The sequence below is a fragment of the Panthera leo genome, chromosome A2 (genome assembly GCF_018350215.1).
Source record: "Panthera leo isolate Ple1 chromosome A2, P.leo_Ple1_pat1.1, whole genome shotgun sequence".
Taxonomy (NCBI): domain Eukaryota; kingdom Metazoa; phylum Chordata; class Mammalia; order Carnivora; family Felidae; genus Panthera; species Panthera leo.
In genome coordinates, this window is record NC_056680.1 from 8,920,969 (window position 1) to 8,946,949 (window position 25,981).

Consider the following 25,981-nt stretch of genomic DNA (forward strand, 5'->3'; position numbering starts at 1 on the left):
CCCCTCTTTGGGGCCTGGCTCCAGTTCCACCCCCCTCACCAGGACCTCCTAGATTCCTTGCCCTCAGGGCCTGGCTCCCCCAAAGCCAGGTCTGGAAGCCCCCCCCACCTCCACCCGCCAGGTATGTTCGGTTCTCTGGGCCCATATCCAATGCAGCCCCCCCCCCCCAGTGGCTCCTAGGGACAGCTGTGCCACAGCCTGAGTGGACAAAGGAGGGAAGGAGGAGTGGAAGACAGAGTGGTGGATGAGGTGGGGTGTGAATGATGTAGTCTGGAGGCAGGGTTCAGGCCGGTAAGTGACTTTCCTGCAAGGCCTCAGGTCAAGAGTCACATAATGTTTGCTGACTTTTCTAGGTCACAAATTAAATCCCCTCCAAAAAACAGCAACAAAAAAACCCCACTCAATCACACCTTGACCCAAGGCCTGGTAGTGGCATTTTAGTGGCTTTTGTTGGTGGCAGAAGCAGCAGGAGGAGGAGGGGGAGGGTCCGCCTGCTCCCAGCGTGTCTAGCCATGCTCCTCCCACTGGACCGAAGCCAGGAAGGTTCTGATTTCCATGGGCTGCAGCGTGATGGTGGCGGGGTCCAGCCGAGAGGGAGAGGGCAGGGGTGTGGGGCCTGGGGAGGAGCAAGGGAGGAGTAAGGGCCACAGATTTCCTCTGTCTCACCCCCTCCCCCTGCTCCTTCCCTGGGCCTACACATGGCCATACACTCTCAAATCTGTCCCTGGGGCGTTATTCCCAGACCTGTTTTTCAACTGCCCCCCCTCCCCCCAGGCCCTGAATACCATCCCCAGATCCCCAAATCTGTCTCCAGTGCCTGGCCATCTCCATCACACCCTCCAGCCCTATTCTAAAGACCATCATGCCAACCCCACGGGTGACAGACACACCTTTCCCTTTCTAGAACTAGATACCCATGGGATTTCCCCATGAACTAGATACCCATGGGATTCCATCTCAAACCCTCAAGACCCGCTGCTAGTTTGCTCGGACCCACTTAAGACCCTTAAACTGCTAACCAGGATCGGAACACTAGAGCTCTCTACACCTGGGTCCTGGCCAACATTCCCACACCTCCCCACACGGCTCCCAGCTCCCAGCCCCCCCGGGCAGGCCCGCACCCGTGTTTGGTGTCCACTTGAGCCTGGAGGCGCTGGCCCGGAGCTGGTTGGCCACCAGCGTGGTCTCCTGCAGGTAGGTGATGGTGAAGGCGGAGAAGAGGTCCTGCAGGCAGTGGATACGGGCAGGGCTGAGTAGGGACAGCGCGGGGTTTCGCCTCTCCCTCCTTTCCCTGCCTGGGTCCTGTCTCCTTCCCACCTCCGCCCGCCTCACCGTCAAATCCAAGGTCACGGGGGAGCTCAGGTTGCCAGAGTCCTCCCCTACAGCGAACTGGTGCTCCAAGCGCAACAGCAGCGTTTTCTGGTCCCAGCGGGCCAGCGTGAGCAGGTGTACGGAGGGAGGCAGCTCCCGGCGCAGCCCCGAGAACTGCGGAAAGCGGGGTGGGGCTGAGGCAGTGAGGCTAGGAGGCGGGGCTCTGACGCAAGGGGCGGGGTTTAGTCGGGGAGGGGCGATGACCCCTTATAAAGAGACCCAGGAACAGGGCGGTGCCGGGCTGGGGGCGGGACCGAGCCGCTGAAAGGGCCGAACTGATCTGGCCGGAGACCCACTGGGATGGGGGGCGGGGCTGAAGGCAGGGCTGGACCAAACGTAGGCGGAGGAGGGTGGGAGGTGGAAGGGGAGAGGGCGGAGGCTGTGCCTGGACCCAGTCCCGGCAGAGGGGACTGAACAGGCTAGTACTGGGCGGGGCCTGCGGGGCAACGGGGCTGAGCTGAGGGGTGGGACTAGCTTATGGCCTCCCCGGGACGAGTTAGGAGCAGGCGGAGTGGGACCCACATAAAGCCGGGAAAACCCACCGCGGCTCACTGGGGTCCCCTACCAGGCGGCCCAGGGCCCCTCACCTGCTTGCGCGGGGCGACTTTCAGATGGTAGGGGGCGCCGCCACCCGGGGCCAGCACCACCTGTGGGGCCAGGACCTCCTTCTCTGCCTGCAACCGGTGCCCGGTGGCCGCGGTCCGGACCTTGTCCAGCAGCACGAGGTGGCGCCCTCGCACCCACCGCCCCAACCCGTCCTCCAGTAACGCCTCCCCTACGCCACGTCCGTCATCCTTCAGGAGCCTTCGGTGCACCTGCAGGGAGTCCACAGGACAGGGTGAGGGGTCCCTCTGGCCAATTGCTGGCCCAGGGCTCGTGGAAATTTCAAGAGAAACCGAAGAGTGGGAAGCATGGACGCAGAGAAAGGTCCGGTAGAGGGTCGCCACGGAAGTGGGGAGTCAACCTAGCAAGGGCCTGGGACAGAGGGAGGTAGGGATCTAACGGAACAGGGCAGGCAAGTCAGGGCCTGGAGGAGGTGGGGGGCTGGGTAGGGAGGGGACAAAAGGGAGGAGTAAACTTGTCACGTAGGAACAGAGGTTTCAGCTTAGTGGGAGCTACGGGGGGGGGGGGGGGGCTACACGTAGCAGAGAACGGGGACGGACACAGGCTTCAAGGTCCAGTAGGCACCAGAGTGGGAACTGGCTCAGGGCTCTGGCCACTCACCATGAGCTCCAGAGAGCCATCCCTCAGGCTGCTGCCCCCCTGGGAGCGGTCGGTCAGCACTGTCAGCTGCATGTTGCCATCCTGGTGGGGGGCGGGAGGGGAGGAGAGTGAGGGGCCCCACAGCCAGGCAGCCATGGCCCCCAGGCAGGCCCCACAGGGGATGGGGGAGACCACCGAGGACAGCTGGGAGACGCTCAGCTTGAGGGGTGACCCCCACTCTGTGGAGGGGTGCTGAGAAGTGGGGAGCAGGATGGGGGGGGGATACCCTGATGTAAATGCGGCTGTTGACTGGATAGTAGTTTCCCGCCACTGTCTCAGTCTGGTTCAGCTTCCAGGTGGGTCGATAATCCCGCCTGGGGAGGTGGAGGGGTTCGGTCAGGCCTGGGCTCCAGCTCCCCTTCCCCGGTTCATCCATTCCTCACTCCCCCGTCATCCCCTCCCTCCCCCACTCAGAGGATCAGCAGATGCTCCCACGATCCCAGGGCCCTCCACACACCGCAGGCCACCCGTGGCTGCCCCCGGTCACCCCGACCTCCTCTCCAGGATCTCTCGGCCATTGCTGTCTGTGTAAAAGAGTCCTTTCGTCTCCAGCACCGTGTCAAAGCGACTGATGATCTCCTTCCCCCAGCCGTCACTATACCCGAGGGGATGGCGAGATTGTGAGCTCCGCCGGCGCCACTCTGCCCTTGCACCCAGCCCCCCAGTCCCAGCGGGTGCCACTCACCCCACAGGGATTGGTCCCACCGTCCACTCGAGCTCCAGGTGCCGCTGTCCTCGGTACAAGCGAACCACTTGGGAACACCAGGCTGAGAAGTTCTGGTGAACCTCCTGCACCAAGGGTGTCTGCAGGCACGTAGGGGTGGAGGGCAGGTCTAAGCATACACCTGAGCACGGGTGAGCCCTGCAAATATCCACCCCTGCTATAAACCTCACAGAGGCCTACACCCGGGTCAACCCCACCGATAGCATGGGAACCTCCCCCACCTCTCCCACCTGCCTAGGTGTGATGCCCACACTTCCTCCGTCAGATGTGACCGCGTCATTCTTGAGTGTGGCAATAGGATTGTTGCCCACCATTGCCCCATCTTCCCTCCTTAGAACAGGATTCTAGTTTGGCAAGTGGCTACCCGGACTAAAGACATTGTCTTTACATTGTCCAGTCTTCCCTGAGGCTATCGGTAGCTGTGTGACCATGGCTTGCTCCATGGAAAACCATCAACCTGGCGTAAACAACGTTCCTTGCCTCTTTCCCTCTCCCACTGGCTCAAATGCAAGTACGATGGCTGGAGCTTGAGTAGCCATCTTGGGCCAGGAGGTAGAAGCTGAATGTTGAGGAAAGTAGAGCAATGAGACAGAAGAGGTCTGGATGGGGCGCCTGGGTGGCTCAGTCGGTTGAGCGTCCGACTTCGGCTCAGATCACGATCTCGCAGTCTGTGGGTTCAAGCCCCGTATCGGGCTCTGGGCTGACAGCTCAGAGCCCGGAGCCTGCTTCGGATTCTGTGTCTCCCTCTCTCTCTCTCTCTCTGACCCTCCCCCGCTCACACCCTGTCTCTTTCTCAAAAATAAACATTAAAAAAATATTAAAAAAAAAAAAGAAGAAGAAGAGGTCTGGATGACTGTGAAATCACCCCACCTGCCCTGGATGGCCCAGCCAGACTTTCTGTTAGATGGAAAGAAAGCCGATCCTGTTTTAGGCACGATGAATTTTGGCAACTGTTACTACAGGCGAAACTATATCCTAACACAGCGACCCAGGTATGCGGAACGTTCACCTCAAGGGGAAGCAGGGCAAATGTGAACCTTGCCATTACCTGCGGCATCCCTGCCCTACGAGGAAACATCAACGAGAGGTCCCACAAGGGTGGGCCCTGTCCCGGCCAGATGCACCCTCAGACATCCACCCCAAGGGAGACTCAGCCAAGCCCTATCCAAGTGTGAACTCTCAAATCCCCACCTCAGATATAATCCTCAGTGAAGCCTTCAAGCAATTCCACCGGGCCCTCCCCATTCCCGGGCCAACTGAATACACCCCACCTCCAGCTTCCAAGGCCAAGTATAATCCCGACACCCACAGCAGATGTGAAAGCCTTTGTTCTTGCTTCTAAGACAGGGCTGTTACTCAACCAGCTATGAATACCCGCCCAGTGGGGAGATCCTCAAGTATTCCCCTCAGGTCTTAGCTGTCTTTGGATATGATGGAGGTGTAAATCCTACACCCGCCCCCCACACCCGCCCAGACTCCACCCCCCTCCCCTCCCCACACACCCACTCATCATCCCTGGGCACCGACCTTCACCAGGCGCGTTTGAGCCCAGCGGCTCACCATCAACGGTTTCTCTTGGTTGGGTCTGAAGATGTAGGCACCTGAGACCTGGGTGCTTAGGTTGTTGCCTACACTGGCGTTGTACCTGGACCGGGGCAGGTGAGAGTCAAGGTAGGTGACCCCAGCTTTACTTACACCCCCTCCCTGGACTAGGGGTACCCCCCCCCGCCCCCCCCGCCTCACCAGTAGAAGGCTTGGCGAACAGGTAGCAGGAGGTTCTGGTCCAGGTTCTCCATCTCCACCAAGAGCCCTGTGTCAGGGTCAAACCTAGCCCGGATGTGCTGCAGAGAAAAGGCGGACAGACGTTAATGACCATCATCTCAGCCAAGGGCAGCGTCATCCTTCCTGGGGCTCAGGAGGTACCCTCCCTCCCTCTATCTCCTCACCTGGCCCTATTAACAAATCCTAACAGATCTACCTTCTACCTTCTCCTTAAGCTGATCACTTCTTAACCATTTCCGTGGCCTTCTGGGACTAATGCCGCTGACCCCTTCCGGGCTCACCTCCCCGTCAGTTCGCCCTGCGGCCGCCAGAGGGCGCCAGTGACACCCTAAGTACCACCCTAAGCCCGGGTCCGCTGGGACCCAGGGCTGACTTGGGCGTTTGACGGAGTAACCACAGTGCCACCACCCAAGAGACTTTTAGGGGCCAACGGAAATGTGTAAATTTTAATTTCTCTTGGAATCAGAAGAAAACTTAAATGTAATAATAAGGAGTATGTTATAACGAAGACTGGTTAATAATATTCATCTTTTATACCCACCTGGTCCTGAAATATAATTTTTAACTTTTTTTTTTAATGGAAAAAGGGACCCACAAAGGCAAAAGTGCTGGGGCCCCATGACAGTCTTAGTGAAGCCCTGTCCCTCACGTGGCTCCTTGGAAGTAAAAGCCAAAGTCTTCCCCTGGGCCCTCAAGTCCTGCACAGTCTGACCTGTCACCCAACACCCGCCCCTCCAGCCACAGAGGGTTCCTTGAACACTCGCCACCCTCCTGGCTGAGGGCTTTTGCTTCCGCTGCTCCCTGCCTGCCTGGGTCCTTCTCCGTGCCACCCCCCGCCCCTCCACTCCCAGTGGCCACGTGGCTCCCTCCCTCAAGGCTCTGACTTGCCTCATTTAATTTGCAAACCCCTACCACCGTCAGCTCTTTCGTATCTGTCAAGTGTCACACGTGATTACACTGGGTCCGCACAACAGTCCCAGGAAAGGACACTGAGGTTCCAAGGGAAGTGGTCACTCACTGGAGGACACATAACGGGAGACTGGTAACCACACCACGAACTGATGTAGTTCACCCACTGATCCACTCCATGAGGCTCGCCATGATACCTCGAATTTGTCACAGCGACAGGGAAGGGCATCCCGACAGTCTCACCTCATTTTGGATGGCCAAGACACGGGACCAGGGCCGCTGGGATCTGGGCTGGGGTTTGTGGGCGTGGGGGCGCTGGCCAGGCACCTGGCTTACTGAGTAGATGCTGAAGCCCAGGGCAGGCACCGAGGCTGGGAAAAGCAGTTCCTGACCGTCTGAGCTAGGAAGCATCACCACCTCAAGTAAGGGAAGAGGGAAACAGAGTCAAGAGACTGTGAGTAACCTATTGAGCTGTACACAGGCCGGGTCAAACTCCATCAGGAGAAGGAGCCCCAAATGGGAGGAAGAAATTAAAGCGTTGGCCAGGGAGGATGGGGTGTCAGAAATTCTGAGTTAGAGACTGCAGAGAAGATTCATAAAGTGGGGAGAAAGCACTGCTTGGAGGGTGTAGAGACTGTGGGAGAAGGAGAAGTGAGGGAGGAAGTGGAGAAAGAGATCCTTGAAGCAAGGGAAGGAGGGAAAGGCAGATTCTTGGGGGAGGAAGAGATTCGTAGGAAGAGGCGTTCCAGGATGGAGAGAATAAGCGTTCAAAAAAAAACTAAAAAAATAAAATTTGGGGCCCCTGACTAGCTCAGTCCGTAGAGCTTGCGACTCAGTCTCAGGGTTGTAAATTCGAGCCCCACGTTGGATGTAGATTACTTCAAAAAATAAAATCCCGGGGTGCCTTGGGTAGCTCAGTCAACTAAGCATCCAACTCGTGATCTCAGCTCAGGTCTTGATCTCAGGGTCATGAGTTCAAGTCACCCGTTGGGCTCCACACTGGGGCATGGAACCTACTTAAAAAATCCTTTTATGTTAACTAAAATTTAAATACAATTTGAAAAAAAATGTAAATAAAATCTTTAAAAAAAAAAAGTCATGAGGAGACATTAAAAATGGGGAAGACTGCTCAGGAGGCAGGGCAGGGGGATGGGTAGGGAGACAGATGTGGCCAAGGGGAATGATGTTAAGGGGCAGAGGGGGGAGATATTCACAGAAAGAGAAAGTACCAGGCACAAGGTATTGATGGAGGGGAAGATATTCACGAGAACGAGTTACCCAAGAGAGGGAGGTGTCCATGGGAGGAGGTATCCATGAAGGCAGATAATGGGGGGAGGGGGGGAGGGGGGCGGGTAGAAATGCTCAGGGGGAGGTGTCCAAGGCAGGAGGTAACCATGGGGGGGCGGGGGTGGTACTCATAGGACGAATATTCATTGAATGGGCTCACATCGCTGGGCACAACTGTGCCATTCGGGTCCCTCACGACGAAACCGTGTTTGCTGACTGGCAGCCGCACCATCCAATCTATTTTCCGTCCCAAGGGGTTATAAATAGTCACTTGGAACTGGTGTGGGAGGGTCAGAACGGGCAAGGGTTACAGCAGGCCTTCTGGAAACCCACCCACCACAGGCGGCAACTCCCTCGGGTGATCCAAGCCCCCACGGGGTACTTTGGTCTCCGTCCCACCCCAGTTTCACTGCGCCCCACGTGATCACAGGTCGCCCCTCCAACAAGACAACTTCGCAGCCCGCGGGTGCCTCCAGAGACCCTCCGTCTGAGCCCCACCTCCTCCGGGCCCCGCCCCGCTGTCCTCAGGTTCCTGCTCTTTCCACCCGCCAGACCTGGCTCCCGGCCCCGCCCCTCCGGCCCGGAGCCCCGCTCACGTTCTTCGCTGTCTGGCTGAGCGGACAGACGCTGACGTTGAGGTTTCGGCAGTACGTGAAGTCCTCCTTGGAGCCGCTGAGCCGCGCCAGCGCGTTGCTCAGAAGAACCTGTGGGAGGGAGCGTGAGGGTGTGGGTCGGCTCTAGATGCCCACCCAGGTCTCCTCCCCATCCCCTCCCGGGCCCCGCCCACCCCGCCCTAGGCCCCGCCCAGGAGTGCTGCCAGGCCCCGCCCCATTCCTGCCCCCGCCTCTCTCGTCCCAAGCCCCGCCCCTACGAGCCCTTCTAGCCCCGCCCCCCCACTTTGCCCACCTCTTACAGTCTCCGCCCTTCCGTTCGGTACCGGCCTTTCCCTGTCCCCGCCCCTTCCCAGGCCCCACCCCGCGCACCTCGCAGGGGTCCCAGCCGGCAGCCAGCTGTCGCGCGTAGTCGTCGGCCACGTGCTGCTTGGACGTTCCGCTGACCGCGTCGTGGTGCTGGAGCACGGCCATCGCCTCATCTGCAAGCAGATTGTGAAGCGGGTGGGGTCTCTGCAGGGCTCTCAGTCCCGACCCCAAGGACACGGGACAGGTCACGTGTGTGAGGGCCGCGTCCTTAGGAGCTTTATGAAGGGAATCGAGGGGGTGGCGAGGGTCTGGCGTCCAGCTTCGGACATGCTGCCGTCCCCTCGCCAGCCCCGACACCTACTGAGGGGTGCGCTGTCTCCCGAGCCGTAGGGTCCCACGTTGGCCGCCGGACCCGCCAGCGCCTCCAGCTGGTTGCACACCTGGGGGGCAGAGAGGGCGTGTCGTGGCCCTGGACCTGTCGGGAGCGCTGGGCGCCCGCTTGGGCTCAGCACCCACCCACCTGCAGAAAGTTGTAGCTGAGGCGCTCGTAGCGTTTGAGGGCCGGCCGGCTGGAAAAGTAGCCAGTCCAAAACTGGTGAGGGCCGTCGGCGTAGGGAAAGAAGTCATCCTGTTTCACAGACCTGCAGCGGCAGAGGTGTTGAGGGCAGGGTCAGGACCCAAAGGCCATGCCAACCCCCCCCCCCCACCCCGCAAGCTCCCCTTCCCCCCCCCCCCCCCAAATACCAGGTGAGGTTGGCCTTGTTCAGCTCCCAGAGGTAACAGGCGGGAGTGGAGTAGAGAACATTGACGCGGCTCCCGTTGGCCTGCTGCTGGGGGGAGGTGTCCGTGTGTGAGCCCTGGGGAGTCCGCACCTTCCCAGGGGGCCCACAGGTGTGCACCGACATCCTCACACACGTGTGCACGCATTCATGCGTGCGGGGGGGTTCAGATTCTCTTAACACACATTTTGAGCGCAAAACAGTGGCCAAGTGTGAAACTGAATTCTGCCAGAAGCTAAATATTACCAGCACGGAAAGAATTTCACGGATGCAAGAATAAACCTGAAATTTTTACTAAGCTTGTTTTAAAAATTCCAATTGTATTATTATTTTTTTTAATGTTTATTTATTTTTGAGAAAGAGCGAGAGTGCATGCATGAGCTTGAGCAGGGGAGGGGCAGAAAGAGAGGGAGACACAGAATCCGAAGCAGGCTCCAGGCTCTGAGCTGTCAGCACAGAGCCCGACGCGGGGCTCGAACTCACGGACCGTGAGGTCATGACGGGAGCCGAAATCGGAGCCACCCAGGCGCCCCTCCAATTTTATTATTAAAAATGTTTGTGGAAAAACTAAGTGTGACATTATAGGGCGGGAATAATCCCTCAGCACTGTCAGGTTATTGCTAAATGACACCGCTGTTATAATTAAAGGAGGCACACTTTCCGCTGAGGGAGGTGGAGGGAGGCACGAGAAGGTGACCTCCGTGAAAACAAAGATGTCTGGTCTGCTTGTGCTGTGAACCCAGTGCCTGGTATACAGCAGGTGCTCACTAAACACTTGAGTGAATGAAAGGAAGTGAGTGGCACCACATGCCTTTATGTGCGTGCACATGTCTACACCTGCGCCCGTGCGCGCGCGCGCGCGCACACACACACACACACACACACACACACACACACACACAGTATTCGCTCAGCAAACAATCGCTTGATTCTTCAATATGCTCAGGATTTCAGACACAGTCTAAGAAGCAGAGGCCAGCCCCATTCTCATGGAATTCGCAGCCACGTAGAGGAGAGGCATTGTGAACACAGTTGGTTATGATCAGCCTGGATGTGGCATCACAGGTATTTATGGGAACTGCATGTACACAGCGGAAAGGACAAGAGCTCCACCTGGAGTTTGGTGAAGCCTTCCTGGAGGAGGAGATTTCGCAGCTTGTGTATTAAAGGAGAAGCGGAAGGTTTTATTTCTACCCCTAATAATAATAATGATAATAATAATAATAATAAACAACCATAATATTATTTACCCGACACTGTTCTACTAATCTGTGTAAATGAACTCCTTAAAGGGGCCCTCGGGTGGCTGAGTCGGTTGAGTGTCGACTTCAGCGCAGGTCATGATCTCACGGTTTGTGAGTTCGAGCCCCGCGTTGGGCTCGTTGCTGTCAGCGCAGAGCCCGCTTCAGATCCTCTGTTCCCCAATGTTTGCCTGCCCCTCCCCTGCTTGAGCTCTCTCAAAACAAAACAAAAGACATTAAGTAAACTCATTAAACCCTAACAGCCTTCTCAGGTGGGAGCCACCATTGTGCCCACTTTCTAGAGAAGAAAACTAAGGCAGAGTGCTTAGAACCTTTCTCAAGGTCCCTGAACCAAGAAGCAGCAGGCTAAAGATAGGAACTAAGGGACTCTTTCCAACAGAGTGTGGAGTGGGCAGAGAAGCAGTGAGTGGCAGGAGAAAAACCAGTGACAGCCCAGGAACATGATATTTATAGGAGAAAGTGATCAAGGTGTTCAGGTCTCCGCAGGGTCATGGGGAGGACCGAGAAACGTCTGTTGGAAGGCCCCTGGTGATGTTCCTGAGCGGTTTTGGTGAAACAGCAGCGCAGGCAGTGAGCGGAAGGTGAGGACGTGGAGACTGCCAGCAGACAACCCTGGGGATGGAACTGATAGGAAGGGACATTTCTTTCTTTTTTTGTAAACGTTAATTTTATTTATTTTGAGAGAGAGAAAGAGAGAGCGAGCAGGGGAGGGGCAGAGAGAGAGAATCCCAAGCAGGCTCCGCGCCATCAGCACAGAGCCTGACTCGGGGCTCCAACTCATGAACCGAGAGATCGTTCACGAACCGTGAAATCAAGAGTCAGACGCTTAAGTGACTGAGCCACCCAGGTGCCTCAGGAGGGGACGTTTCAGATGGGAAAGGCCCAAAGGTGTCTGAGCCCTGATTCCCAGAACCTGTTAGGTTACACAGCCAAAGGAAATTAAGATTGCGAGTGGAGTTAAGGTTGCTGATCAGCGGACCTTAAAATAGCTTATCCTGGAAGATCTGCCAGGCCTCGATGTAATCATGGGTCTTTAAAAATGGAAGAGGGAGGCGGGAGTGAGAGTAAGAAAGAGAAGTGATGATGCTGTGCGGCCGGCTTGCAGGATGGGGAGGCCGTGATCCAAGGAATGGGGCTGGCCTCTGGAAGCTGGACAAGGCAAGGAAACGTTCCCCCAGAGCTTCCAGAAGGCACCCAGCCCTGCTGACATCTTGATCTTAACCCAGTGAGAATTGTGTCAGACTTTCTGAGCTACAAAAGCGGAAGGTAATATATTTCTGCTGTTTTTCAGCCGCTGCGTTTGTTGGTAATTTGTTATAATAGCAGTAGAAAACTAAGATAGGACCCATTGCTATGCATATGACCCAAAGGCCAGGGACACAAGCACACTCGTGCGCACGAGATGGGCACAATTACCTGGGCGTTGACCAGCTGGATGAGCCTGTCGAGGTTCCTGAACCACATGTTGGCATTCTCATATTGGAAGTCTGAGCCCATGGTCATTATGGTGTGGTTGGTGCGGAAGTGCTGGCCCTGTGGATGGAATGGAGAATTCTCAGGCTGGAGGGTCCTAAACCACCCCTGTGTTCAGCTGTCTCTTGGTATACACGTGGTCAAGAGTGTGGGTGCACACAGAGGAGGGAAGGAAGTGGGTCGTGTGGGAGTACAGGGACACATGTGAAAACAGCCACAAGCTGTTGAGTAAGTCTCTTGGGCCCAGCACACAAATGAGGGCACTGAGGCACAGTGTCATGCCGTCTCATGGCCCCGGTGAGCATTTGGGGTGGCAAAGGTCATCAGCAGTCTTTTTTTTTATTTTTTTAATGTTTATTTATTTTTGAGAGAGACAGACAGAATGCGAGTGGGTTAGGGGCAGAGAGAGAGGGACACACAGAATCCGAAGCAGGCTCCAGGCTCTGAGCTGTCAGCACAGAGCCCGACGAGGGGCTGGAACTCCTGAACCGTGAAATCATGACCTGCACGGAAGCCGGACGCTTCACCAACTGAGCCACCCAGGCGCCCCTTGTCAGTCTTCTAATCAGAAATGCACACAGGGGAGCCTGGGTGGCTCAGTCGGTTGAGCATCTGACTCTTGATTTCGGTTCAGGTCATGATCCCATGGTCAGTGAGATCGAGCCCCATATCTGGCTCCATGCTGACCGCTCAGAGCCTGCTTGGGATTCTCTCTCTCTCTCTCTCTCTCTCTCTCTCTCTGCCTCCCACCCCTGCTCGTGCACACTCCCTCTCTCTCTCTCTCAAAATAAGTAAACAAACTTAAAAAAAAAAAAAAAAGGAAATGCATACAAATCTGAAAGGGGAACGTGGTGATAGGGAAGGAAGTGTTCCCTCCCTCCGAGGGTTCCAAGGAGGTGTTAGGGAACGCCCAGGCTGTGGAAAGTGCCCGGTGCATTACGAACACCAGCCTCATGGGTCCTGCACAGTAGGGTTACCTGGGCAGTGGCCAACTGCAGGAAGTAATCGACCAGCTCCTTGGCGTTGTACTCAGGGCTGCGCCGGTCCTCCACGATCGGCTTGTCAGCACACAGCGTGTCCCAGCACAGTTTCTCAGGTGGGTTGTAAATATTGGGGAGCACACCTGCATGCCACACCAGGCTCAGGAGGAGGCCCTGCGCCCCAGACCTGCCCTGGGGTCAAAGCCTGCCACGCCCCACCCAGGAGGGGCTTCAGAATTTGCAGGGCACCGTGCCAAGTGCAAATGCTGGGTCCTTGTTCGTAAATTATTAAGAGTTTCAGGACAATGACAAGAGAGTATAAAAACACACCCAGGGCCCTCTGAGCACGGTCCCAGGTCCCAGGCCCCTGGGGCCAGCCCTGCCCCCACCCCAACTCCTTACTGGTAAAGAGGTCGGCCACTGGGGGCTTCAGGCTGGCGCTAGCCCGCCAAACCTGCTCCATCTCTAACTTCTCTTCCCGCACTCTCTTATCTTGATAATCCAGACGCCCGAAGAAGAAGCCATCAAAGCCCATCTGGTGGTGGGGAGGGATGAGCGGGATCAGAGGGTAGGAGGAGTAGATGCCCAGCCCTCTCATCACCCACCGCCGGACCCCTCCACATGGGAGGGGCGGGTCGGAGCACAGGGAGGAAAAGCAGGTCTGAAACCAGAAGGCCTCCAGCCCATTTCGAAGCTTGGGGAAGGACCAGATCACACCGCGGGAGAGCTTGGAGGGGTAGGTCTAACGCTAGAACAGACCTCCACCTTCCCCAGCTTGGAAAGAGGCCTGGCTCAAGGCTTTCCCCCTTATGCAGCCTGAAGGAATCAGAGCATGGAAAGGGAGCCGGGTCAAGGCAAAGATTACGAAACTGGTGGAAAAGAGGGGCAGGCCTCCACCTGCCACCTGGACTGGGGAGGAGCTGGGATCATAGCAAACGGGGGTGGGGGCTCCAGTGAGGGGTAGGTGTGGGGCCCGGAGTGGAGTCGGCCTGGGCCGAGGCAGAGCAGAGAAGCGGGGTTTTTTTTTTTGGGGGGGGGGGGGGCGTGTAGCAGTAATGGGATTCACAACTCACCCAAGAGGTAGGATCTCAAGGGGCCAAAGGGCCAGGGAACAGGGCCCGGTCCCTGTGAGCTTGCAGGGAAGGGTGGGGCTTGAGTGGCCAAGGGAGAAGTCAGAGCTGGTGAATGGGCAGTTCGTGAGAGGTCAGGAAATCACCTGTGCGAACAGCGAGGCCTGCTCCCGAGAGTGACCGAAGGGATCAATGTGCCAGGCCACACGGGGGCGCCCATCTTTGCCAAAGGTGTCTTCCAGGAAGCGCAGTCCCAGTGTCATCTGGTCTATAATGGCTCCATAGTGCGTGGCTGCCTCATCATTCATCACCCAGCCACCGTTGGCAAACTCCAGGCGCCCTGTGCCCGGAAAGACAAAGACAGTTGGCAGGGCCATGAATGGGGCCAGGGTTGGCAACGCAGGGGATAGGAAGACCTGCCTGTGAACCCAGGCCTGGAGGGAGAAGAGGGGTCACTCCCAGGCCAATGAAGCCAGATATGGAAGAGAGGGCATTCTGCCCGGCAGGCTCCCCTGAGGATCCCTTGGAGGTGGGGCCTTGCGGGATGCATAGGAGTTCTACAAGTAAGGGACATCCCAGGTAGGCGGAGCCACATGCACAGACAGGCTGCACACGGCATGATAAAATCTCAGAAGCTTCGGTGTGTCAGAAACAGAAGCTGAGCTGGGCTTCCTCTTTTCACTTCCTTGGGGCAGGCTCACCCTGGCGCACCAGGTCCCGCACAACTTCCTGTGTTGCATTTGTCTGCTGGTGCCACCAACGGGAGAAGAAGGCAATCTCCACATAGATGAATCGGCGGGTGGGCTCCACCAGCAGAGAAGAGATGACCGAGTCTAGGATGTACTGCACACCTGCGTGCTGGACGTCATTATGGACTGTGGACACAGGGGTCAGGCAGTCAGGGACAAACGAGCCAAGGGGGGGATATTCTTCAACACAGGAGCCCAAGCTGGGCATTGTCCCCACCCTAATGTCCAGGACCCAGAAAGGATTGGAAGGGCTCAAAGGGGCCATGGGAGTCCCAGGGGTAAGTCCCCCACGCTCTACTCACTGCCATAAAAGTACTGGTCCACCGTCTTGAGCCAGCCCACATCATCATGTGTGTGGGCCACCAGGTGCACATTGAGCATGTCCGGATGTACCATAGGGCATGTCTGCACAGGGACCCCAAATACACACACCCTGTCAATTACCCAAGGTTAAGAGGCAAGCTGGGGTAGGGGTTTGGGGTGGGGGCGCAAGATAAGTCTCGATCTAGAGGTGAGTGCTTCAGAGAAATGGGGCTCGGCCCTTCCAGGGAGGACACACTCAGAGAAGCTCCCACTGGACACAGTCCCTCAGGGAAGCTCTCATTCACACGGTGGGGAAATGGTAATAGCAGTAGCTAATGTCTATCAAGCATCTGCAAATACCGAGCAGCCACCCTGGGGGGTGGGGGCGATATTATCTCATTTTCAGATGAGACCACTGAGGATCAGAGTGGTTAAGTGACTTGCCCCAAGTCACGAGCCAGGAAGTAAGGGAGCCAGACTGCAACTCGGGACAGGCTGACTCCAGCGTCCCAGCTCCCAAGCAACACCCTCCCCCCCCCCCCCCACCCACATACACACATATGTTCAATCACACAGTTGGGTGCGTGCAAAGTCCAGGCGAGCCAACCCACAGAAGCAGGGAGGCAGGTACAGAGAGCCCTAGTCTCAGACTACACAGCCAGACCTTTCAATGACGGAAAGCGTGCCCTGAGACCACACTGTCGTATTAGCAAATCATTCACTAGGCACCCACAGAACAAACCCACCCACACCTCCCGATCCTACTCGGGCTTCACTCGAGCTTCTGTACATTTCCGCCCGCGGGCGGCGCTCACCTCATATCCCGCGGCCCGAGCGCCAGGCGCCGCCAGCAGTAACAAGAGGAAGGAGAGAGGCGGGAGCGGTGGCGGGAGCGCGCGGGACCTCGTCCCGGGCCTCGCCGCGCCCCGGCCGCCACCGCCAGCGCGGACCCCCAAAGGCCGCGCGTCGGCCCCCATGGCTCCGCAGCCGCCGCTGCCTCCACCGCCACCGCGGCCGCCTCCGGGGGGGGTTCCCGGGCCCGGCAAAGACGGGGCAAACGCCCCGCCCCCAGGACCCGACCTGGCCAATGGTTGCTGGCGGGGGCGGAGCTAAAGTGCGGCCGGGGCGTGGCGCCTCCCTGGGCTGAGGCTGTACTTCTGGCTACCCTTGAGGAGCTAGGAGTGTAGGGAGGCGTTGGGCGTGCCGCCCCCCCCCCCAGGGTGCTGGTTTTGCCAGAAGAGCCTTTAGTGTCTCCCTGCCTCCAAGTGGCCTCGGAGTGCCCCTTTGTCCCCGTGGATGCATCGGTCTCAGATTTTCCCATGGGTGTAATTTCGGCTAGGAGGTGGGAGTGTGTGCCCAGGATCCTAGGGTGTCCCATTGACCTTTAAGGCTGGGGTCTTGGAGGGACCTAGCTTGGCTAGGAGCAGGGGTTGATGGCGGTCCTGTTCTGTCCTACGAGGATTACGGATACGGGAACTGCCCTGAGAGTGCTGAGATTGGGAGGTATCCAGCCTAGTTGTTAAAGAAATACCCACGGTACTCAGGTGGGGAGTGACCAGTGGGGGAGGTCTCAGCCTTTCATGCTTTTCCCAGTCCCTGTCAGTCCATCCAGTTGGCTGATATTACCCAATTCGCCTGATAAGAAAATCAAAGCCCACATTCCTCAGGTCAGCAGAGCCCATGTGCTAAATTGCCAGAGAACAGGGGGTCACTTCCCTGTCTCTAGCAGCTGACTTAAGTCACAAGGCTTGTGAAATAAGCAAGTGAACCACCAGAAGGCTCCAGGCTAGAGCCCCACCAAAGGCCTGATTGAGTGGAAGAGCTGGAGCCCACCCCCCCCCCCAACGAGGAAGATCACCCACAATGCACAGAAAAGAGAGGTCACAAAGAACAGCCAGAATGCAAAACTTTATTTAACTGGTTTCAACAACAATAAAAACAAAACGAATGGATACACCTAGAAACATGGACAGCATCTCCCACCACAGCAGGCAGGTTGGGGAAGGCAGGCAGGAGGGGTAGGCCCAGGGTATTCCCCTCTGCCCAGCAGAAGTGGAATCCCAGGGAAAGGGTCAGGTTCCCTCCAGCCAGCTGCGGGCCCTGAGACTACCGCATTCATGGAAGCCCAGGACAGCAGCTGAGGGCAGGAGGCTGGGCAGCCAGGGGCCAGGCCTGGGGGAAGGCAGACAGAGTGGTCCTAGGCTGACATCACCAGGGGGGCGTCATGGGCTGAGGGTTCTGCAGATATGACATCACCACGGCAGAGATGGACAGCCTGGGACAGGAGACAGGTGTCAGTCCAGGAGGGGTAGGCTTGGGTCCCCCACTCCCCGTTAACTCAGCAGTCCTCCTTCTCTAGGCCCAGACTCACATGAAGCTACTCATCATCTGTTTAGTGTCCTCAGAGCTCCGGGAGTTGGCAAAGCTGATGAAGGAACAGTAGACGGCGACCCAAGCGCACCACTTCAGCTAGGGAAAGGTAGGTGGGTGGGTGGGATTTGGTCAATGAAAGGCACACCAATGACCCCCCACCCCCACCCGCGGGGCATTACCAGGCACTGGTTCCAACCGACTGATTCCATCTGAAGCAGCTTGGACCTTGCCCCCAAGAGTCCCTCAGTCCCATTCCTCCTAGCCTACTCCAGGCACCCGGTGTTTGGTCCTACTCTCTCGGCGTGCGTCTCTGACCCCTCCACATACTCTCAGGCCCAAGAAGACTGGCCTCTAACACACCTCATGATGCTAAGAACCCCATCCTTCCGAGTCCCCTCCAAACCGCTTTAAAACCTGGCCCCCAACCTTAGACAGACCTCCCACGTACCCACCCAGACCCCTCGCTTCCCTCACATCCTCGCCTGGCTCAGCCCCGCCCCCCCGGCCAGGCCCCGCCCCCTCAGCGGCAGCCCCGCTGCGTTCCGAATCCGCTGCCCCGACAGGCTTCGCTGTCGGGCGGAGCTACGCCGAAGGAAACTGGGCGCCGCCCACCTTGAGCATGAGGCCGCACATGCTGAAGATCATGCCGAGCAGGTTCATGTAGTCTGGCGTCGGGTCGTCCAAGGCCGGGTTACACTCGCTCGGCGGGGGCTTGTACCTGCGGCAGGGTCAAGGGTCAGAGGCACTCAAGTCCCACCCCCGAGATGGACAAGCGCTTCCCTGGGCCTCGCCCCACAACCCGAGCCCCGTTCCCATGACGTGGGGGTCCTCACCTCAGCACTTTGTTCGGCCTCCGTGGGTCCGACATACTGTTAGTGGACATGGCGGGTCGGAGGTCGAGCCTCTTCCGCTGCGGGAGTTGCAGTTTCCGGCGCGGAAACGGAGGATGGCTTTTAGAGTAGCACCCACAGACTTCGAGCTTCCGTTCCCGGCGGCGGGGGCCAGGACTCCTCCCAGGCAGGGGACAGACAATTAGAAGAGACCAAAAATGTTCCTTGAAAACAAGAAGTGGGGAAAGAAACCTGGAAGCTGGAATCAGGCTCCAGTATTCCCAAAACTATCTTCAAGAAGCCAAACATCTGAACCGGAAGTGAGAGACAGGAAGTAGACCGCGGAAGACCACAAGGTTACACCCAAGCGTGGGTTCCGAGGGCTCGAAATCTTCGGTGCCAACCGATTTAGGGCGGTGGGGAAGGGTCCTGACACAAATGGCTTTCCCTGAGCCCAAACCGCGGGGCCCGGAGCTGCCGCAAAAACGAGTGAAGACGCTGGACTGCGGGCAGGGGGCAGTGCGAGCTGTACGATTTAATGGTGAGCTCCCTCTTCATTCCGTGTCCTCCTGCCTCCTGAGGCCCGCGGCCCTATAATCCCCTCCTGGTGTTCCCCAGTGGATGGCAATTACTGTCTGACGTGCGGCAGCGACAAGACCCTGAAGCTGTGGAACCCGCTGCGGGGGACGCTGCTGCGGACCTACAGTGGCCACGGCTACGAGGTGCTGGACGCGGCCGGGTGAGCTGGGGGCCAGGCCGCGATACGGGTGCCGAGGTCGGGATCCGACGTCAACACTCACCTTCCCTCCTATGCCGTCTAGCTCCTTTGACAACAGCAGTCTCTGCTCCGGCGGCGGGGACAAGGCGGTGGTGCTGTGGGATGTGGCATCAGGGCAGGTCGTTCGCAAATTCCGGGGCCACGCGGGGGTGAGTACGAGCAAGGAGGGGCCTCATTAAGGCGTGGATGACGGAGAGGACCCGCATTATTGTGTAGCTGGTGACAGGGAACCTTTCCACCCCTACCCACTACAGAGCAAGCATCCTTTCCCCATGGCCCAGCATGCAGTTTCCCCAGAACCTTTCACCTCCCCTGTCTCTAGCCTTTGCCCTTGCCTTAACGTGCATTGGAACCTGGAACCCTGCCTTTATCCCAGTCCTCCAAAGTCCAGCCTCCTCTGAGTGGCAATTCCTGTTTCTCAGAAGGTGAACACGGTCCAGTTTAATGAAGAGGCCACGGTCATCCTGTCTGGTGAGTCTGGGGCCTAGGCAGGGTGCTGCCCCTGCAGCCCAAACCTGACCTCACCGTTATGCTGGCCTCACAGGCTCTATCGACTCTAGCATACGCTGCTGGGACTGCCGATCTCGAAGGCCTGAGCCAGTGCAGACGCTGGACGAAGCCAGGGATGGCATATCCAGTGTGAAGGTGTCGGACCATGAGATCCTGGCAGGGTGAGTGGAGCCAGGACCTCCTCACCCCTCCCGGGTGCCACGGGGGATCACCGCTGCCTCTCTGCTTAGATTGTAAATCTCCTCTTCTCCCCTCGGCTTACAGGGCCCTGTACAGTCTGGTCTCTGCTGGTTTTTCAGCTTTTATTCATTCTTGGTCTCATTTCTCTTCATGTGCTAAGGACGCTCTCACCCCAGGACCTTTGCCTTTGCTCTTCCTCTACCTGGACTCCCTTTCTAATTACTCCTAGTGTTTTTTGAGCATCACCTGCATATGATTTAGTCAGTGCACACACAGCAGTGAATGAAATCGGGAAAAATCTCCACCCACATTGGGTTGGTATTCTAGTTGCGGGAGGCGAACAATTAAAATTCCCAAGCCCAAGCCCGGGTGCCCAAGTGTTGCCAAAAACCAGAGGAGTGCCATTCCCCCCTGTGGGGGCAGTTGGGGCTTCCCAGCCTATTGCTGGCCTGTTCCCACACGTCTCCTGGACCACAGACGTTTGTCTCCTTATCCTTCAAGTCCTAGTTTAGATGTCACCTCCTCGGAGAGGTCTTCCTAGATTACTCTCAGTCAGTGGGGCTTTACGATGGCAGAAAGTGCCCCTGGCTGGGTGGCAGCTGTGTCCCAAGGACTAGCCCAGAGAGCATGCTCAGTCGGTATCAGAAACAGGTGGAGTGGGTCCCGATTGGCCCTGGGTGTGTAAGTCTCAAAGCCAGCATCTCGGAATTACACTCGTGAGTTCACTTTAGTGCATAGTTTCCACGGCTGGCCTTGAGTGTGAGCATGACGGTGAAGGGTACACAGGAAGGGCAAGCCCAGCCTTGCCCCCAGGGTCCTGGCAGGGTCAAGGAGGGTACTGGGACTGGAGCCATGGACCTACTGGCCCCGGGTGATGCTTCAGCTGCATCCATCCTCCTGCAGCTCCGTGGACGGCCGGGTGAGGCGCTACGACCTGAGGATGGGGCAGCTCTTCTCAGACTACGTGGGCAGTGAGTGTGGCCGGGCTGTGGGGCAGGCAGGGAAGGCGGGGGCAGCAAATGGGGCCCTGGTCTCACTCACCCGCACCCCTCCCCACCCCCCCCAGGCCCCATCACTTGTACCTGCTTCAGCCGGGACGGGCAGTGCACCCTGGTGTCCAGCCTGGACTCCACGTTGCGGCTTCTAGACAAGGACACCGGGGAACTGCTGGGCGAGTGAGTCCTCAAGGATGTGGCCCCCAGCCCCGCCCAGCCCCCAGCCCCAGCCCCTTCTGATCCCACTGACCCCTAGGTACACGGGCCATAAGAACCAGGAGTACAAGCTGGACTGCTGCCTGAGTGAGCGTGACACACACGTGGTCAGCTGCTCCGAGGACGGGAAGGTGTACTTCTGGGACCTGGTAGAGGTGAGCTTTCTCACCCCAGCTCTGTACCAGGGTGCCTCCATCACTCCCACACCGGGAAAAGGCAATGCTGTTAGAGCTGGGAGCTGGGAGGAGTGAGTGGCAGGATGAAGCAGGAAAGGCATTCCCGGCAAAGGGAACTGTGTGCTTAGGCTTGGAGGTGTGGCCCATGTTGGTCAGGAGATACAAGTACTGTGGGGTCGTGGCAGCAGCTGCAGGGCCAGGTTAGCCAAGGTCACAGAAGCCAGGTTAACCAAGGCCACAGAAGCCAAGCTGAGATGGGGCTGTGGTTCAGGAAACCTGAGCTATCTCTGAGCATCCCTGCCGTTCCCAGTCCCCAACCCTGTGAGCCCTGTCCTGATGTGTCTGGTGGGGATGTCAGGCTGGGAACAGACAGTTCTGGCCTCATGGGGTCAGGGCTGAGGCTTGGCCAGGGAAAGTAAGCCCCCTAAGAGGATGGAGGAAATGGAGGGCCGGGGGGGGGGGTGGGGGGAGGGGGTGGCGCCTGGGAACTAAGAACACACCAGTGTTCTGCCTACTTCTCAAGAGTCTGGTAGACAGGAAGTCACCCTGAAGGGAAGGGCACACGAAGGGACATGTTTGAAGTGGGAAGAGAAATCTGGAGCCTGCTCGAGGGACCGTATGTGTTGAGCGAGGACTATAAGGTGATGAAGGAAGTGAGCACGGAGGCTGCCCAGTGGGCCAGTAGAGCCCGGACAGTGGCAGCGTGGGGAGAGAAGCTGGGAAGAGACACAAGATTGGAGCAAGGTGGTGGCTGTGAATGTGGAGGGCATCCGCGGTCTGGACGTGGTCTAAAGGCAGAGCCAGGAGCACTTAGTGATAAAGGGGTGGGAGGTGTGAGAGAGAGAGACTCCCAAGGTGTCTGGCCCAGCACCTGGAGGGATGGAACGCCAGACGGGTTCATTTTGGGGCAGGTGAGGTTTGCGGTGCCGGGGAAGCGATCCGAGGCAGGTGGCTGGAGGTCAGGGGAGAGACCTGCACCGGTAACTGCCCCCCATCCTTCCCTCCACAGGGTTCCCTGGCACTGGCCCTGCCCGTGGGTCCTGGTGTGGTGCAGTCACTGTCCTACCACCCCCAGGAGCCCTGCCTGCTGACTGCCGTGGGGGGCAGCGTCCACTGCTGGCGGGAAGAGGCTTATGAGGCGGAGGGTGGCACGGGCTGAAGTCGGGGGACCCGCCGCCACCAAGGGCACAGACTCCAGGCTCACAGAGACCATTTATTGGAGACCTGCTGCTGACCAAGGAGTGAGGGGAGAACTGCACGCTAATAAATAGAGGGGAGGCTTCGCTGGTGCGGTAGCCATTCAGTCCTCATTCTTCTCTGGCGTGAAGGCGTCCGACTTCTGGGCGAAGGTTTCGGCCACAAGCAGGGGGAAGACCAGGGAGGCATCGGCATAGACCTGCAGAGGGGATCTGGGTGAACCGCGGGGCCTGTGACCGCATTCTGGGAGACTGTGCCTCGCCCCCCAGCTGACCACCCTCACCTTGACAGGCTGTGCGTCCACCCGGATCTTGCCCCAGGAGACTGCTTCGTCTGGCCTGGCACCAGAATCCGAGCCGTCGAATTCCTGGGCCGTGTTGATGTAGACAGCATAGTCGGCCCCGTTCCGCTGTGGGGAGGGGCAAGGTGAGCTGGTCAGGCAGTCACTGGAGACAGGCAGGCAGAAAGACACGGACGCAGGGGACTAGCTAGAGGCTGAGGGATGTGTCCTGCATGAAGGAAGCCCTTAGTGGCCCCTTGCTTCAAAGGAAAGGCCCATGTCAATGCGTGGCCAGAGCTGCCCCCAACCCACCTGCTATCTAGCAACTACTCTCCTGCATCTGTTCAGCAGGGACTGCCACCAAATATACAGAAGACTCCCGCCCTGGTCCGGGTCCCATCACTGCTTACCCAGAACCGGCCGTTTGTTCCCCCCACAGAAGCCAGAGGGCGCCTGTGAGGACCCGAGTGGTGGCCCTGGAGGCCTGACTGGTTATTTACTTCCCGTTCCCCTTCGCCGGCCTCCTAAGTGTTCCTTGACTTAAATCAGGCACCTCAAAGCCTTTGCACTGGCTGTTTTCTCTGCTCACAGGTTGGATTTCCCAGAGCTTACCTTTTCTGAAGAGCACTCCTTTCTCTTGCCAATTGTCATCCCTCTTTTTTTCCCATAGCAGTTACTGCCACCTGACGTGCATGGCCCTGGTGTGCTGCCCTTCGCCCTGTCTAGAACCTCAGTCCGAGAGGGCAGAGATTATGGCCTGTCTAGTCCACGGTTGTCTCCTTGGCACATGGCACAGGCATGTCTGCATGGCAAGCCCAAGTGCCACCCTCGCTAGGGACCAGGTACTCTAACCCCACTCACCATGAGGTTGGCGTTGGCGATGTGGTGCTTGACCACACCCCCGCCCAGGATGATCATGCCAGTGCGCTTGGCAAAGATGGCCTGTGTGTTGATGAGCCTCAGGTCTGGGAGGAGAGCGCCGTGGTCAGGCTATGGGCCCAGCCAGCCCTCCTCCCCCACTCCTCCGTGGCCCCAGCACCTCACCCTCAACGATGTCCAGGACCAGGCCTGGCTTCTTGTAGGAATGGAAGAAGATCATGTCGCCCAGGGAGCCATCTGTGAGCGCTGGGCTCAACACGGGGATGTGGTTCTGGGAAACAGGAAGACAGGAGAGCAGCTGGGGCTCAGAGCCCAGGGTGGGCAGGCTGGTCCCCATCCCAGTGGGATCCCCTCCTCTCTGCCTGATTCTGGGCAGAGTGCTTAAGTTCCCTGGGCCTCTGTTTCCTCAACTAAAGTGCTGAGGCGGCACCTCCCTCACAGATGAAGAGGCATACGGGATGAAACCCCAGGCAAACGCTAAGGATCGTGTCTGACAAAGACTGGGAGCTCTCGTTATTCCGGCTGCTGGAGCTCAGCCTCTGAGGAGCGTGGGACCATGTGCCCTGCCCCATGAGGGTTTCGAGGCACGACCCCAACTGATCCCAGGTGGTCTAGGAATAAAGCCAGGATACCAAGACCACACTCTGGCTGTGCAACCTCAGACAAACCACCTAACCTCTGCATCAGGTTCTTCACCTAAAAGTGGAGATGACGAAAACCATTCTGGCTCCCCAGGTGGCTATGAAGATGAAACCAGCTAACACATGCCCAGGCCTGGTATCTGCCCCACCCAGGCCCTCACCTTCTGGGCCCAGTAATACACGGATTCTGGGTTGTTGATCTCCTTGCCCAGCCGGGCGATCATCTTGGAAGGCGTCCACTTCACACCCTAGGAGGAGACCTTGGCTTCAAGCAGCAGTGCCTCCCCTGCCTCCTACCATGCCTGCCCCCAGGTCACTCCTGCCCCACCTCTGTGTTCTGCTCCAGCACCATCTGGTCCAGAATGGGCATCAACCAGTCCTCAAATTTGCAGTAATTGTCATTGGGCACCAGTAGGTTTCCAATCCTGCGAACATGAGGCATGTGGGCATCGGGTCCCAGGACCCTCAGCCCAGCTCCCTTGCCCAGCACCACTCAGGGTCTCCACCTGTTGATCCCGTTCTCGCGTAGCTCCTTCCCCCTGAGACTGAAATCGCCCAGGTACGTGGGTGCCAAGCACTTGATGAAATCTTCCTCCACACCGCCAGCTGTGGTCACTAAGACGTCCACCTGCAGCAAGTCAGTGAGGTTGGCCCGGGAAGAAGGGCCCTGTCCTCATCCCAGGCATGGCTCGTAATTCCCAACTCTCATCCAGTGACCCTTGGGGGAAGCTCTACTACAAAACAAAATTAGATCGTGTCCCTCTGCTTAAAACTGACTCTGTGGGGGGCACCTGGGCGGCTCAGTCAGTTAAGCGGCTGACTCTTGATTTCAGAGCAGGTCATGATCTCACAGTTCATGGATTCAAGCCTCGCATTGGTCTCCATGCTGACAGTGGTGAACCTGCTTGGGATTCTCTCTCCTCTCTGCCCTTCCCCAGCTCACTCTCTCTCTCAAAATACATAAACTTAAAAAAAAAAAAAAATGACCCTGTCTCCCTATGTCATTTAAATGATCGATAATCTTGCCCCTAAGACCAAGGCCACAATCCCACCAGGTCCCCACCATGTTGTGCTGCACGAGGTAACGGATGGTCTCACGGAGGCCTGAACTGATGAGATTGGATGTGTAGCCCAGAAAAATGGTGCAGCCAGTAAGTGGGCGGCGGCTCTGGGTCAAGTCTGCATGATGGTCTTCATCCTGCGACAGCGGCTCTAGTTTCTTCTCTATCTAGATGTAAAGGAGGGGTCAAGTCACCCTCACCCGCTGACCCCAAACTAGCCAGAGGACTCGCCCCCAGGTTCTGCCCACTCAGGGATGGGGGACCACTTCTACCTGGAATACCTGGAACCAGGGAACGAACGCCCCCTGTGCAGGCGCCTCCCCATTCACAGCCCAAATCTCAGGGCACACGCTCAGGTTTTACCCCTCTTTCAAGGAATTGGAGAGCATGACCTTTGCAGGCCCGGCCTCCTTCCCTATCGGAAAAAGCAAATCCGAGCTCAGACCCCGTCCTGACTCAGGCTCCTCCTCAACTGCACCGTCCAGAACTCCACTGGTCACCTATAACCTGCCCCCTATCTGGAATCATTCGGAAAGTAGGACGCGATGAGGGTGCAGGAACGACGTCCTCTTCCCAGCGCAGAAACTCCCGCCCGGAACGGGCCCTGCCTCTCTCCACCTATCGGACCGCCCAACAAAGGACACTCCTCCTTCTCCAGGGAGCCCCCGCCCCCTTCAAGTGCTGCATTGCTGCTACTGGTGACCACGCCCCCTCCATCCAGGAAGTCCCGCCCCAGGCATCACCATGGCGTTGACTTGCTGCACTGCGCGCCCGAAGTTGGTGGCCTGGAAGCCAGTGGTGCCGAAGGCCTCCAGTAGCGCACGGTAGTCTACGCCGCGGTTGAAGTCGTAGCCTCGGACTTGGGCGCTCTCGGACGGCAGCGCCGAGCTGTGCTTCAGCACAGCGGCCAGCGCCGCTGCAGGTGCCTCCCCCTCCGGAGGACCCTCCATGCTCCTGCGGCCGCACTCTCAGATCACAGCCACCCCAGGCCAG

The 25,981-nt window shown here is 57.9% G+C and overlaps 4 protein-coding genes across 6 annotated transcripts; 1 reads left to right on the top strand and 3 right to left on the bottom strand.

The window, feature by feature from the left end:
• Positions 1-422: 422 nt before the first annotated feature.
• Positions 423-15,894, bottom strand: MAN2B1 (mannosidase alpha class 2B member 1). 2 transcript variants are annotated; one of them, XM_042928522.1, is made up of 24 exons: positions 15,688-15,894; positions 14,872-14,974; positions 14,522-14,695; positions 13,967-14,160; positions 13,153-13,285; positions 12,748-12,893; positions 11,714-11,830; positions 9,001-9,083; positions 8,777-8,897; positions 8,618-8,696; positions 8,320-8,429; positions 7,933-8,040; positions 7,497-7,613; positions 6,293-6,466; positions 5,102-5,199; positions 4,886-5,003; positions 3,320-3,438; positions 3,128-3,229; positions 2,861-2,948; positions 2,596-2,676; positions 1,959-2,186; positions 1,333-1,485; positions 1,122-1,224; positions 423-616 (listed from the first exon to the last, which is right to left on the bottom strand). In XM_042928522.1, exons 1-24 carry the CDS (start codon positions 15,847-15,849, stop codon positions 507-509), a joined length of 3,021 nt encoding a protein of 1,006 aa, XP_042784456.1. In that variant the 5' UTR covers positions 15,850-15,894; the 3' UTR covers positions 423-506. The 2 variants fall into 2 exon arrangements, with proteins under 2 accessions (XP_042784456.1, XP_042784455.1); XM_042928521.1 differs by having other exon boundaries at positions 9,001-9,086.
• Positions 15,895-16,765: 871 nt separating this feature from the next.
• Positions 16,766-18,218, bottom strand: WDR83OS (WD repeat domain 83 opposite strand). The gene is made up of 4 exons (XM_042928529.1): positions 18,079-18,218; positions 17,858-17,963; positions 17,244-17,341; positions 16,766-17,147 (listed from the first exon to the last, which is right to left on the bottom strand). Exons 1-4 carry the CDS (start codon positions 18,126-18,128, stop codon positions 17,081-17,083), a joined length of 321 nt encoding a protein of 106 aa, XP_042784463.1. The 5' UTR covers positions 18,129-18,218; the 3' UTR covers positions 16,766-17,080.
• Positions 18,219-18,414: 196 nt separating this feature from the next.
• On the top strand, positions 18,415-22,219 carry WDR83 (WD repeat domain 83). Its single transcript, XM_042928528.1, has 9 exons — positions 18,415-18,616; positions 18,694-18,814; positions 18,897-19,002; positions 19,276-19,324; positions 19,398-19,524; positions 20,447-20,514; positions 20,610-20,718; positions 20,795-20,909; positions 21,940-22,219. Exons 1-9 carry the CDS (start codon positions 18,514-18,516, stop codon positions 22,087-22,089), a joined length of 948 nt encoding a protein of 315 aa, XP_042784462.1. The 5' UTR covers positions 18,415-18,513; the 3' UTR covers positions 22,090-22,219.
• Positions 22,131-25,938, bottom strand: DHPS (deoxyhypusine synthase). Of its 2 annotated transcripts, XM_042928526.1 has the most exons (9): positions 25,732-25,938; positions 24,991-25,155; positions 24,434-24,555; positions 24,256-24,352; positions 24,089-24,175; positions 23,452-23,557; positions 23,269-23,372; positions 22,411-22,536; positions 22,131-22,326 (listed from the first exon to the last, which is right to left on the bottom strand). In XM_042928526.1, exons 1-9 carry the CDS (start codon positions 25,936-25,938, stop codon positions 22,231-22,233), a joined length of 1,110 nt encoding a protein of 369 aa, XP_042784460.1. In that variant the 3' UTR covers positions 22,131-22,230. The 2 variants fall into 2 exon arrangements, with proteins under 2 accessions (XP_042784460.1, XP_042784461.1); XM_042928527.1 differs by lacking the exon at positions 22,131-22,326 and having other exon boundaries at positions 22,450-23,136.
• Between the last annotated feature and the right edge of the window lie 43 nt (positions 25,939-25,981).

What these genes read in the sequence shown, in the direction of transcription:
- MAN2B1 (XM_042928521.1), bottom strand. Translation starts at nt 15,849, where the DNA reads ATGGGGGCCGACGCGCGGCCTTTGGGGGTCCGCGCTGGCGGTGGCGGC. An exon ending in TGCAGTTGGCCACTGCCCAG is followed by an intron (nt 11,831 to 12,747) that starts GTAACCCTACTG and finishes TTCCATCCACAG; the next exon opens with GGCCAGCACTTCCGCACCAA. An exon ending in TCAGCCAGACAGCGAAGAAC is followed by an intron (nt 7,614 to 7,932) that starts GTGAGCGGGGCT and finishes CTCCCACACCAG; the next exon opens with TTCCAAGTGACTATTTATAA.
- WDR83OS (XM_042928529.1), bottom strand. Translation starts at nt 18,128, where the DNA reads ATGTCCACTAACAGTATGTCGGACCCACGGAGGCCGAACAAAGTGCTG. An exon ending in AGGCCGAACAAAGTGCTGAG is followed by an intron (nt 17,964 to 18,078) that starts GTGAGGACCCCC and finishes ACCCTGCCGCAG; the next exon opens with GTACAAGCCCCCGCCGAGCG. An exon ending in CAGATGATGAGTAGCTTCAT is followed by an intron (nt 17,148 to 17,243) that starts GTGAGTCTGGGC and finishes CTCCTGTCCCAG; the next exon opens with GCTGTCCATCTCTGCCGTGG.
- WDR83 (XM_042928528.1), top strand. Translation starts at nt 18,514, where the DNA reads ATGGCTTTCCCTGAGCCCAAACCGCGGGGCCCGGAGCTGCCGCAAAAA. An exon ending in GGCCACGGTCATCCTGTCTG is followed by an intron (nt 19,325 to 19,397) that starts GTGAGTCTGGGG and finishes CTGGCCTCACAG; the next exon opens with GCTCTATCGACTCTAGCATA. An exon ending in GACCATGAGATCCTGGCAGG is followed by an intron (nt 19,525 to 20,446) that starts GTGAGTGGAGCC and finishes ATCCTCCTGCAG; the next exon opens with CTCCGTGGACGGCCGGGTGA.
- DHPS (XM_042928526.1), bottom strand. Translation starts at nt 25,938, where the DNA reads ATGGAGGGTCCTCCGGAGGGGGAGGCACCTGCAGCGGCGCTGGCCGCT. An exon ending in CGCGAGAACGGGATCAACAG is followed by an intron (nt 24,353 to 24,433) that starts GTGGAGACCCTG and finishes TCATGTTCGCAG; the next exon opens with GATTGGAAACCTACTGGTGC. An exon ending in TGCTGGAGCAGAACACAGAG is followed by an intron (nt 24,176 to 24,255) that starts GTGGGGCAGGAG and finishes GTCTCCTCCTAG; the next exon opens with GGTGTGAAGTGGACGCCTTC.